Genomic DNA, 11868 nt, shown 5'->3' with positions numbered 1-11868 from the left:
TTTTTCACTGAGATCTCTGGGAAGCTGTCCTGGCCTTGGGCTGATCAGAGCTAAGCCTCAGGTATTGCAGCTCAGCGGTGCATTACAATTCTCACTGGATTTATTTTCTCCAATCTTAATTCTGGAAAAGAAATATTACTGTTTTATTTCTGCTGCTATTAACATCAATCCAGGATGAAATTGAAAACCTACCTCTCTCTGCTTTTGAGATTATCTGATCAGGGTGGTTTATAATAAGTATTTCTAATGCAGTTTTATCTTGCTTGACAGATGATTTCGAAAACAATTGAAATTTAGTGAGGAAAACAAAATATGGTAAATGGCTGCTTTTGCTGGATGCGCAGTTGCCATAAGGGCTGCTCTCTGGCTTGACTGTCCAGATGCTTCCTGTTTGGTGCTATGTTTGGGATGGCTGGAAGCAGAGTTTGGTGTGTCTTGGTCTCTCTCCCTTTTGGAGATGCCCGTGTTTTCTGTGCTGACAGGCAGTTGCTAACAGAGCAGAACCTCAGCGTCTCTGAGAAAGGTCGGAGGTTGAATGAGGTGGCTCAGGGCGCAGGTCTACCTGTCCCTGTGATGTGGTGCTATTGCCAAAGGCTATAGGTGGGTTCTGGAGAATTCAGAACAGTGACGTCTTTGTGCAGAATTCTAACAGGTAGGAGGTTTTTGCAGCTGTAGTTGCAGGTGGTGATGTAGCTCTTTGCCTTGCTACACCTATGTATCACTCACTGCTGTCTCCTTATCTCTCTCTCCTTTCTTTTTGCTTTAGATCAGCCACGATGCTTTCGTCCCTGTGCCTGCAAGAAGATTCTACCACCATTGTTTCCAGCTAGAAACACGCGAACTGAGCAGCTGCCATGGAAACAGGCTGCACAGAGGAAGCTGCCAGGACCCGGTTGCAGTCTGCAGCATGCAGGCAGTGCAAGGGCGGTGAGCAGCAGCCGGAGGAGAACGTTGAGCAGCTGTCCCAGCAGAGCGATGCCTCAGCCGTGGCTGCAGAGCAGCAGCAGCTCCCTGCACCCTCTGGCAAGCTGAAAAAAACTGCTTTCAAGTTATTTGGAGGGAAGAGGAGTATATGTACACTGCCGAGTTTCTTCAGCAGCAGAAACAAAGGCCAGGGGAAAGGAGCTTCTAAAAAGGGGCTCAGTAAAAGTAAGACCCACGATGGGATCAGCGGCACTGCATATGATGAGGGCAGTGGGGCACAGTTGGAAAGCCCTTCAGATGGAAGCAGGGATTCCCATCCTTGCCTGCTGCCAAGCTCCCAAAGCGTTCATGTGGCCATAGACAGCAGCATCAAGTTTGATTTTGGCAGGCAGGATGGCTCTCCACCAGGGAGTATTGAGGGCTATGAGAAGAAGCCCAACGGAGACAAGTCATCCTTCCCCAGACCAAAAAAAGGCCTGAAAGGACTTCTGAACAGCATCCGGCGTCACCGTAAGAGCAAGATTGCTGAGTGTGAGAAAACAGAGCTCTCTGAGTGGCCTGGGGATTCGGAGGAGACCAGCAAAGCTCAGGGCACGAAAGCGGAAACTCCTGGAGCTGTGGAGGAAGGAGGACCCGGGTCTGTCCCTCTTGCTGCAGCCTGCCCAGGAAGCTCAGCAGGTAACTGCTTGGTGCGCACAGCAGCTGACTTTGGGGAGGCTGCTGAGCCAGACTGGCTCCAGGCTGATAAGGGCGGCTGTGAGGGCGATGTGGTGGTAGTGCCTGGGGGCAAGGATGATCTGGATGCAAAATCAGAGGCAGATGCTGTTGTCTACACAGAGTCCAACTACAGCCATCTCCCTGTGGCCCTTCATCCAGACAACGACCCTCCCTCATTACATTCTGGGGACCAGCTGAGTCTCCTCTTTGGAGACGTCACATCCCTGAAGAGCTTTGATTCCCTTACTGGGTGCGGAGACATCATTGCCGAGCCTGACATCCTCAGCATTGCTGAGAGCACGATCTCTGTGGAGCGCAGCCGAGACACTGCTAAACGGAGCCCATGCCTTGTCACCTACCAGGGAGGTGGGGAGGAGATGGCCATGTCTGAGGAGGAGTACCTCCAGCAGATATGGGACAGCACCGCTGAAGAGGGCAGGAGCTATGAAGCCCCGCTGCCTCCAGCTGTGAGCAGTCCCGAACTGCAGGCAGTGAGTAGCAAGCTGGAGACATGTGGTTTGCGTGAGGGGGAGGTCCACCCCTATGCTAGTGGGGCAATGGATGGGGTCGAGCTCCTGACACCGCAGAGCGACCAGCAAGAGTCCGCACCTAATAGTGATGAGGGATATTACGACTCCACCACACCAGGACCAGAGGATGAGACTGGGGATGGACTTTGTGAGATCAAGAAGGACCGTCTTCCCAGAGACAGCTACAGTGGTGATGCACTTTATGAGTTTTACGAGCCTGATGACACACTAATGAGCCCCTCTCATGGGGAGCAATCCCTGTTTGAGAGCAAAGTCTCTCATCCAGAGATCTTCAGCTACTTCTTAGACTTCTGCCTCCCTTCTGAGAAGAACTTGATCCAGATGATGGATCAGAAGAGGGGGGTTATGGAAACCGAAGAAGAGCGGCTAGCTGCCATTCAGAAAGAACTGCTGTTTTGGGAGCTGCAGAGGGAACCAGGCTTGAAACGACTTGATGCTCCCAGCAAAGAGAAGTGTCCCAGGGAAAAGCAGCATGTTGAATGTAAAACTAGAGCAGCCAACTTGATTGGCAAAAATCAGAGTTGCCTTGGTAGTGAGCAGATTGCTTCTCAAGCTCTAAACAGGAGTGTGAGTGGTGGGATTTTGGTGGCTAGAGCTGAAAATCCAGAGTGGAGTGATTTTCCAGGGCCTTTGTGTCCAGAGAACTGTTACAACAGCCAAAAAGCCCAAGGAAGTTGCCTTATTCAGCTCATGAAGAACAACCCCGGATTTAGCTCTGATCCAGACTGTGCACTGTTTGGGGGGTCTCTCCATGGCAGTGCAGCTTCAGCCAAACCGGGGATGTTCCCCAGCCACAGACCCCTGGAGCATGAGGGCTGCTCGCAGAGCGACCACCACAGTGGGGTGGATGCTGCTGGCAGAGAGCCCCAGGCTGACCGTGAGTGCGAACCTGAGCACGCCATGAGCTTCTCACAAGCTCTGGTGGAGTTCACCAGCAGTGGCACCCTCTTCTCCAGCCTGTCGGAAAGCCTGGGCAGCTCTGACTCTGGCTCGTCCTTCACTCAGAACCTCCCCGTCCTCCCCACCATGGTCACATTTGACATTGTCGATGTGGAGCAGGAAGGGGAAGGGGAGTGCGAGCAGCACCTCGAGATGAATGCTGATGAAGACATGGCTGCATCCTTTGAGGCCTTCGATGAGAGCTATGTGCAGAAGGAGTCGTTTGCTGAATGTGACGAGAGAATGTTCCTGGGGTACCCGCAGGGCTCCTTCCAGAGCTGTAACTGGGGGGTAGCCAGCCTGCCCCGGCACCTGCGTCTGCATGAGCTCAGCCCTGCCATGCCAGCACCGCTCTCCCTTAACAGGAGGAGCAGGTCGCTTGACACGGAGAGCCTGGAGTTTGAACTGGCGGAATTGCAGATTTCCAAGAACGGCCTTAAGCCTTGCCAGCTGTGGTCAAAATGGGACAAAAAGTACTCCGATGGAGCAAGAAGGAGCAGGAGCAAAGAGGAGGCAGAACTGTCAGCTCCCGAAGGTGGGGAGGCCAATGGTGTGCTGAGCTGGCCAGGCTTGCAGCACCTCCAGTACAACGCCGAGCTGGCTCCTGGGGGGATCAAACACTGGGGTTTCGCTTCAGCTGCTGGGATGCAGAGCGGCTGGGAGCCATCTGATCGGTCAGATGCAGACTCCCCCTTTTTGCCCCTTTCAAGGAGCAGTGCCAGAGAAACTCTGGAGAGGCAGCCCCAAGATCTGGAGCCAAACAGGCTCCTGGTCAGGCCATCCAACTTACCTCTGCAGCCTGACACGAGGCAGCCCCAGGAGGCGTCTGGGTCATATAGGTATCACGGAGAAGCCCCGGCCAAAAAGCTCGCACGTGTGCTCCCGCTGGGGGAACCGGAGCCACCGCAGTGCGTCAGCTTTGCCCAGTCCCCAGAGAAACCAGCCAAGTGCAAACCTGTCGGCGTCACCCAAGGAATGCCCCACTTCCATGACAGCAACGACACCGAAACCTTAAAAAGCTCAGCCTGCTTCACAGAGCGCTATGGGAGCGCCGGCAAAGAGCTGCTGAAAGTGAGAGCTGCGCCGGGGAGCGCGCTGCCCAGCGGCTGCCTGAGCACTGCAGTGAATGTAATGGGAGCCAAATAGCTCCTGCTGGGTGGCTGGGAAGTGGGGAAAGGGGTGAGAAGGGAGGGTGGGGGGAGGGAGAAAGTGAACACTAATGAGTGACTTATGTCGAACCGGGCCAACAAAGATGAACTTCTCTTGCAGCTGCAGTACATAGTCTCCGTGCTGCTGCCGTTCTGCACTGCAGTGGGTACTCTGGTTTGGTGCAGAGCAACCTCCTAGATTCATAGATTAACACTGAGGCACTTTTGTTTTTTTTCCAGTGCGACCCACCACTCTCGAACACAGTACACGATGCAAAATGTGGTAGCAGCCCCAGTGCACAATCCCATTGCTGCTAGAATAAAATCTGGAAATGGACCCATTTCTAGTACGGCAGGTTTGTTCTCTGCAGATGAAGGGGCACCATCACCTTTAAAAAAAGAAGCTGAGCAATTGGCAGCTGTGAAGGAGTGAGGAGCATTGCTGCGCTGTGACCTCGCTCGCTGTGTCGGTTGGCTGTGAGCGGTCACTTCTCCCACATTGGGGTTTCTCACCATAGGGCTGGGCTGCAGTGCGTGCTGTGGTGGACATTCCTGGAGTCTCCACTTCAGAGCTGCAGCCACGAGAGCATGTCCTAGGGAAGCTTTCAAAAGAAGTTGGATTTCTTCCTCTTCTCTGTGAAACACTTTTTTTTTTTTTGACAAATTTTTAACATCTTCCATCTTGATCTTGAGTTGGGGAGCCGCAGAGGAAGGATGCAGGTTATTTTGAGAGCAAGGACAGGGGGCCGTTCAGCCGCAAGGGCAACTTCGCTGTCACTTTTCTTTTCCTGCCTGAAAGGAAAGTAGGAATGTTTGTGTGCGTGCTGATAACGTTTTCCAGTTCTAGCTTTAACATGCTCAAGAATACAGTGTGCAGAGAGATGTTCTATTGATGGATTCCCTTTCAAGAACAAAGTGTCAGTCCCTTTTCTCTGTCATGGTCTCTCTTCATGGTGTGTAATTCCCAGCTGACACCTTTCCTATGCCTTGTCCCCAGCCTCTCCCAGGCCAAGGGCACGTGTATGACTTCTCTTAAATAAGCTAAACTTGCATTGGGCCTGTAGCTGTAAAGTTGCCGTTGGCTGTGTTGCTTTTTGTTTTACATTTTGTGTTTATTTTCTTTCCACAAACTCATACGAGGAAAGTATTCTATTAATTGGAATACAGGATGTAGCACAGCCTAAATTAGGCTTCATAACTTCTTCCTTCTAATGGGAGGGAACAAAAATGCCGAAGATTGCTACAGGCTTTTGATTTTCTTTTTTTTTTTTTTTTTTTATTAATTCCTCTTTTGAACAAATGTGGAGAAGGAACACAAGCATAGGAGACCAACGTTCTGAGGAGGTTGTCAGAGCTCTTGGAAACACCTGCTGGAGGATAGCAAAGCAGAGCTGACATTTTCCTGAAGAGGTTCTCAGTGTCCGTGTTGATCTGAAGCACGTTAGTCTCTAAACCAAACCTTCCCTCGAGCTGATCAGCTTCAGAGCAGAGGCGGGTGCCAAGGGACCTTTTGCAGAATCATAGCCTCTTGCCATCGGGCAGAAGGAAAGGACTTAAGAGATGGAGGAATGGAAACAGGTCCCTGCACAGGGTAGCTGGCAAACCTCCCTACCCCAGCCTACCTTGCCTTCCCAGATGCTGTCGCACAATAGGTATGCAGCTCTGGAATTTAGGAGAAGCAGATGAGGATGTTGGTGAACATCCATCCAGGAGATTCTTTACGGTGAGTCAGTCACCCAGAAAGTCCAAAACTGCCTTTGCCAGGAACAGAAGAAGGGTGATTGTCATAGGGGACTCTGTTCTGAGGGGAACTGAGGGCCCAATTTGCTGACCAGACTGTTTCCCACAAGAAAGTGTGCTGCCAACCTGGGGCCTGGGTCATGGACGTCACCAGGAAGCTCCCTGGTCTGGTACAGCTCTCCGGTTATTACCTGCTTCTGGTAGTGCAGGCTGGCAGTGCTGAAGTTGAGGGGAGAAGCCAAATAGCCCAGCTCAAGCGCACCCACATCACTGGTGATGAACTGTGGGGTGGGACGCCACAGTTGGAGGGGCTGCGTGCTGCTGAGATCCTTCATTCTGCTCCACGAGGTGCTGGGTACGATGAAGCGCATCTGAAATGCTTTTACACCAACACACCCTGCAAGGAACAAGCAAGAAGAGCTTAAAACCCTTGGCTCAGTCCCAGAGCTTCTACATCATTGGTGTAAGCAAAACCTGGTGGGAAGGGTCCTGTGGCTGGTGTGCTGTGATGGGCGGTTACAGGCTCTTCAGAAAAGATAGGCAGGGCACCAAGAAGGCAGTGGGCATGGCTGAGAGCTGCAGGAGTTCAACAAGGGTCTGGGCAGTGCTCTCACACACAGGTCTGATTTTTGGGTGCTCCTCTGTGGAGCCAGGAGTCTCACTTGATGATCTGTAGGAGCCCCTTCCAAATTGGGATATTCTGAGTCGCTTTCTGTGGCTTAATACTGATGAATTAGGTGTCCTTTTTCCCAAATTGCCAATTTTCTGCTTCTCTTTGCAGCGGAAGTTGTAACATTAAATAAATCACAAACTGAAAATAGGGCAGTGATGCCCATCTCCAGAGCCTGACACGCCATGGGGGTGGCAGGGCTCTGCTCAGCATTGCTTTGGAGCTGAGTCCTTCCCCAGAGCGGCTCACCGCCCGCTGCCCAAGCTGCAGCACAGATACACATGTGGCTGTGGTTGGAAACGCGGGCAGCTCCCTGGTACTGCTCTCGTTGTGAGGTACCAATGCATGAAGAGCTTTTCTGTTTTGTTTTCCTAAGCAAAATGGGTCCTATGATTTCTTCTTGAGATGAGGCTTCTTACTGTCCTGTCCTTGTATGTCCATGAAGGAACAGGGAAAGGCAGAGCTGGAATTCCTTATGGGCAGCTCCACTTATGTGTATGTTGTTGTTTGTTTTCTGAACAGATTCCTGAGGCTTGAGCAGACCCATCTGTGTGTCCTTGGGATTAAACCTTCATTTTTCAGTGTTTGTGCCACAAGCATCCCCTAACAAATGCTCCTAACTCCCTCTTGCTCAGAGTTGAGCTCAGCCGAGCTCTGCTGCAACTCAGTGCCAGTTCCAAAGAAAGGATCCTGTAGTTATCACTGGCAACACAGAGCTGTCACAAAACAAATAGGTGCTCACTGGAATCGCTTGGCCTCCACAGTGGCCTCGTACAGGAATTTTAATCATTATCTCGTTTTAGCGTGTCACCAAAGGCATCTTGTGGCTCACAGGGGTTTTGCGCGGTGTTTTGTTGTAAATGGTGCAGCCTTTGCCAAAGTTCTGGTGAAGGATGAAAGTGTCTCAGTGCTAAAATGAATGTTCAGTTGCAAATGCATGTCTGTAGTAATAATTATTTTGGTTGTAGGTACGTAGTGGGGAGACTTATTGGACAACAGTTCGTAGACTCTGATGTGTGAAAGCAATACAGCCAAGACTTGATAATCTGACTTTATACCAAAGGTTTCTCCTCTTAATTTGATTTGAACTAAACGAATCAAGTATCTGTTGATTTAAAATGAGGCTTCTAAAAGCATTTTTAAAATAACTTATTGAATTATTGGAGTATTCTGCCCCATTAACCCAAAGAAATAAGCATTTTCAATTTACTAACCTAGTCTGTAAGTTGTCACTGCCATAGATTGGATTTCAGTACCTAATGTTTTCCTTCTTCTATAATACCTTTCTGCTATGGAATAGATAGGACCTGATCTTCCCACTGTGCTTTACTAGTAGGAAGTTACAAAGGGACTACAGGTTGAATGCCAAATACAAGCTCCTGGGTCTTGATCTTGTCCCCCTGTGGCTTTGGGAGAGATTTCTCACAGCTGCATAGTCCGAATTAACACATCGCTAGAGGGGGAAATACTCACTCTTGTGTGGTGTTAATCCATTTTCAGAAGCTGTGCATCTTGGAATGAAAGGATAAGCTTTAAGGGGGTCCTTTGTCCTTTCTCTGACCTACCAGGCTGTTTGTTGATGATTGGGAATGCTTAGTGGCCAGCCTTTGTTGAAGCCAAACAGAAGAGGATTTGGTGTCATAGGGAGTGCTTAGAGCAAGTTATTGTCCCACTGAGTGGGATCCCATGGCTGCTCTGTGGTATGGGGCAGGGGCCCGGGAGGACACCCTTATGGGTTGTGAGCTCTTGGAGCTCTTTGACCAATGCTGACCTCTTAATGAGCGTGATTTTCCTAAAAATGTGACGGGGGAATTTCCCACCTGAGTCCTTGGGCCACATGGGAGCTAGAAGCAGTCAGACCGCTCACTGAGGGCTGCAGCTTCTCATTTCTGGCTCAAGCCATCATCTTCTAACCTGGTAAAATACAGACTTACCCAAGGAACCTGAGCTTGAGAGCAGTAATTCTTGCTCAAAAGAGGTCTGCGGAGACAGGAATGAGGCACACGGCCCGGGGTGAGCAGCTCAGTCTGGCTGAGGTGTGGAGGAACACCCCCTAAGCCTCACGGAGCTCAGTGCATCCAGGGAAAGCCTTGGAGAGGTGGGTCGTGGCTGTTTGCTGCCGACCAACCCCTGACCAGGTCAGCCTACCAAGTAGCTCTGTATTGCGTTTTGGGGACTTTGTTTGTTTGTTTTTTATATACGCATAAGAAAACGGTCGATTTTATCTATTTTTGTATAGTTTTGCATTTTATATTCATGGGGAAATTTTATGGACTGTTCTTTTACTTATGTACGTTATGTGTTTCAAAATGGTGCGGTTTACAGTTCTGATGGAGAAACAGCAATTTATTGCTGTCACTGCTGCTGCCACTGCCTGTGCAATGCAAGAGACCCACGTTGCTCCCCACACCCCCGTGCAGAGTGCTGTTTGGCGTCGTCTGAAGGAGCAGCTCTAGAAATGAGAAGCCAATCCACTGCCACTGCACGCTCTGTGTGGACACCGCCAGGATGTCTGTTTTGATACTGGTTTGTCACTCTTGTCAGCTGTTTCTTAGCTTTGTTTTGAATCTGAATTTGTGCACCGTGGTGATTTTTCCCTGAAAGTGTTGTTGGTTGTCCTTAAACAAACGCCCAAACTGTGTGGATTTCAGTTTGGGATTTCTCTGTGTGCTTCAATTATGTTGTCCCAAACCAGGCTCTCCTCTGTTCTCTTCAGCCATTGCAGGGCAGGAGGTGCTGTTGGCTGCTGTGGGGTGATGGAGAAATGAGTGGAACAACATTGCCTTGAATTTTGGGGTCACAACCAAAAGGAGAGCTCTGCGTATGCTCAGACCCAACACTAGTTAATGTGGATTTTTTTTTTTTTTAATGGAATGAATATGCTGCTTTGTTTGCCTGACTCAGTGCCCCTGCAGTTTGCAGCCCTGTGTGGGGTGCGAGGCTGACATAACTCTGCAGAAGGTCGTGATGATCAGCTGAGCAGAGAACAATGCCCAGCGCTCATGTGCAAAAAGAAAATGAAAAGCTGAAAACCCATTCATCCCTTCTTCCCCCCTGAGCCAACACCAGCAGAGGTGGCAGTTCCAGGCTGAGACGTTTGGCTCTGCTCGGATTTCTGTGTCCTTTAATTCAGCAGCTCCTAACAAACAGGGGCACTGTCGGGGTTCCTTAGGATGGATCGGGGCGAGATGGCAGCTCTCCTGGCATCTTATCCCGGGGCCCACAGTGCAGGCAGCACATGGGAACTGAGGGGAGCCCAAGGGAAGCAGAGCTGCCCCAGCTCTGTCCCTCTGTCCCCATTGCAGCCATGCAGGGAGCCCCATCCAGCCCGGCTGCGTGCTGCCCTGTGCCAGGTGCCAGGCTCGGGGCTGTTCTGTTTTGTTTTGGTCTCATTGCTACTCATCCTCTTGACTTTTTAATGTACTGACTGTGTTTTAAACTGAATGTTCCTTTCACTGAATTCTAACAAATAAATTTCAGATTTTTAGAGAACACCTGATTTCATTCCTGCTTTGTGTATCAGGCTTACTTGTGCTTGATTCCATCTTTCTCTTTTCCCACCTCTCCCATTACACTGTGAGCAGGTTGCAAAGATGTGCTTCAGAGAGCACAGTGAGCTGCTGTCTGCCACGTGCATGCCTTGTCCAAGCTGTGATACCGAGTGCACTCTGCAGCACGACCCTCCTTGAGGCTCTGCCCTGAGCCAAGCTTTCCCCTCTTTCTCTGCTGTTGCTGAGTGCACATGGGTATTTGTCCTTGCAAGAAGCATTTCCAGGTGGTAGAAACACATGGTGGGTGGCTCTGATCCCTCCTGTGGTCCCCTGGCTGTGGAGAAGCATCACATCCTTCTGCACTGCTCGTCTTCACACTGCCCTGCTTGAGAGCTTTTCCAGGCCCCAAACCTTCAGCATTTTCATTTAGAGCCAACCAAGCTGTGTTGGCTTAAGCTGTCACTGATGTACCCCCAGTGCAGTGCTGTTGGTGGTGAACTCTGCGGTCCCACAGCTGCTCTGTGTGCCTGTCCAGCAGTGCCACCAGCCACTGAGTGCCCTGGGGCCCAAGCTGCCCCAGGTGGCTGTATTCACACTGCTGCCTCTAATGGGAGGCAGCTGGGACTGACTGGTGCAATCGAGTCCTTCAAATCTGCTCCTTTTAACATTTAATTATTATTTATAGGGCTGCATTCTGATCCTATGGGAGGGAGAGGCTACAGCCCCCTGCCTGTCCCGGAGGAGCCATGGCTATAATGGGGTTGACCCCTTATGGCATCTAATTGAATTTAGGAAGGGAAGAACTCCCTGGGCAGCGTGAAGGGAGGACGGAGCGGGGCAGGCACCAGTGTCACTGATGGATGAGCCCCAGTGCTTCGCTGCATCTTAACCAGGGGCAGGAAGAAAACAAACAGCGACAGCAAACTTCACGGGATACACGAGCATGACCTCAGCCTGCAGGGACGGAGCCTGGGGTGTCCCTCCCAACGGGGAGCTCTCAGGTCAGTGCTGATCACCTGCTGCTAAACACAGCTCCCTCGCTGCAGCTGAGTGTGGGTGCTGAGCAAACATGCTCAGAGCTGCCTGTCCTCATGTGGACGTGTTCCACGCTTAAAGTGTTGCTTTTGGTCTCATTTCTCTTCTCAAAGTGGTTTCCCAAGGGCTCAACGCTGGTTTGGGAACACCACTGCGTGCTCCTGTCCCACTACTGCTAGGAGCCCAGGGGAAGGGCTACTTCTTAAGGAGGCTGAGGCTGCCAATTAGCACCAGCCCATTAATTAAGGCAGTTCTAGAATCGTTAAGGTTGGAAAAGACATCTGAGATCACCTAGTCTAGCTATTCACCTACCACCCATACTGCCCACTAACCCCTGTCACCCAGTGCCACATCCACACGTTTCTTGAGCACCTCCAGGGACAGGGACTCCCCCACCTCCCTGGGCAGCCCGTGCCAGCACCTCACTGCTCTTTTGGAGAATAAATTATCCTTCACATCCAACCCCAGGGCTTCGTGGCCGTGGATTAAATCTGGCAAAGCAGGGCACCCAAAAAGCCACGGAGATTTATTTTTTAATCTCTCTATTTTTAGCACGAGGCTGAGCTCTGTTTGTGCTGGAAAATAAATCCCACCGGCCTGCAGCGTCTCTTGGAGCCTCCATTCCTCCTGGTGGCTCCTGCTTCAGCATGGCA

The 11868-nt window shown here is 50.9% G+C and overlaps 1 protein-coding gene across 1 annotated transcript; it reads left to right on the top strand.

Annotated features, from left to right (window-relative positions):
- Positions 1–854: 854 nt before the first annotated feature.
- Positions 855–4597, top strand: AMER1 (APC membrane recruitment protein 1; the record flags this gene model as incomplete). The annotated part of the gene is made up of 2 exons (XM_079541922.1): positions 855–4259; positions 4520–4597. 2 exons carry the CDS (start codon positions 855–857, stop codon positions 4595–4597), a joined length of 3483 nt encoding a protein of 1160 aa, XP_079398048.1.
- Positions 4598–11868: the final 7271 nt, after the last annotated feature.

The sequence above is a fragment of the Tetrao urogallus genome, assembly GCF_951394365.1.
Source record: "Tetrao urogallus genome assembly, chromosome: 13".
Classification (NCBI taxonomy): Eukaryota; Metazoa; Chordata; class Aves; order Galliformes; family Phasianidae; genus Tetrao; species Tetrao urogallus.
This window is presented reverse-complemented; position numbering and strand designations above follow the sequence as displayed.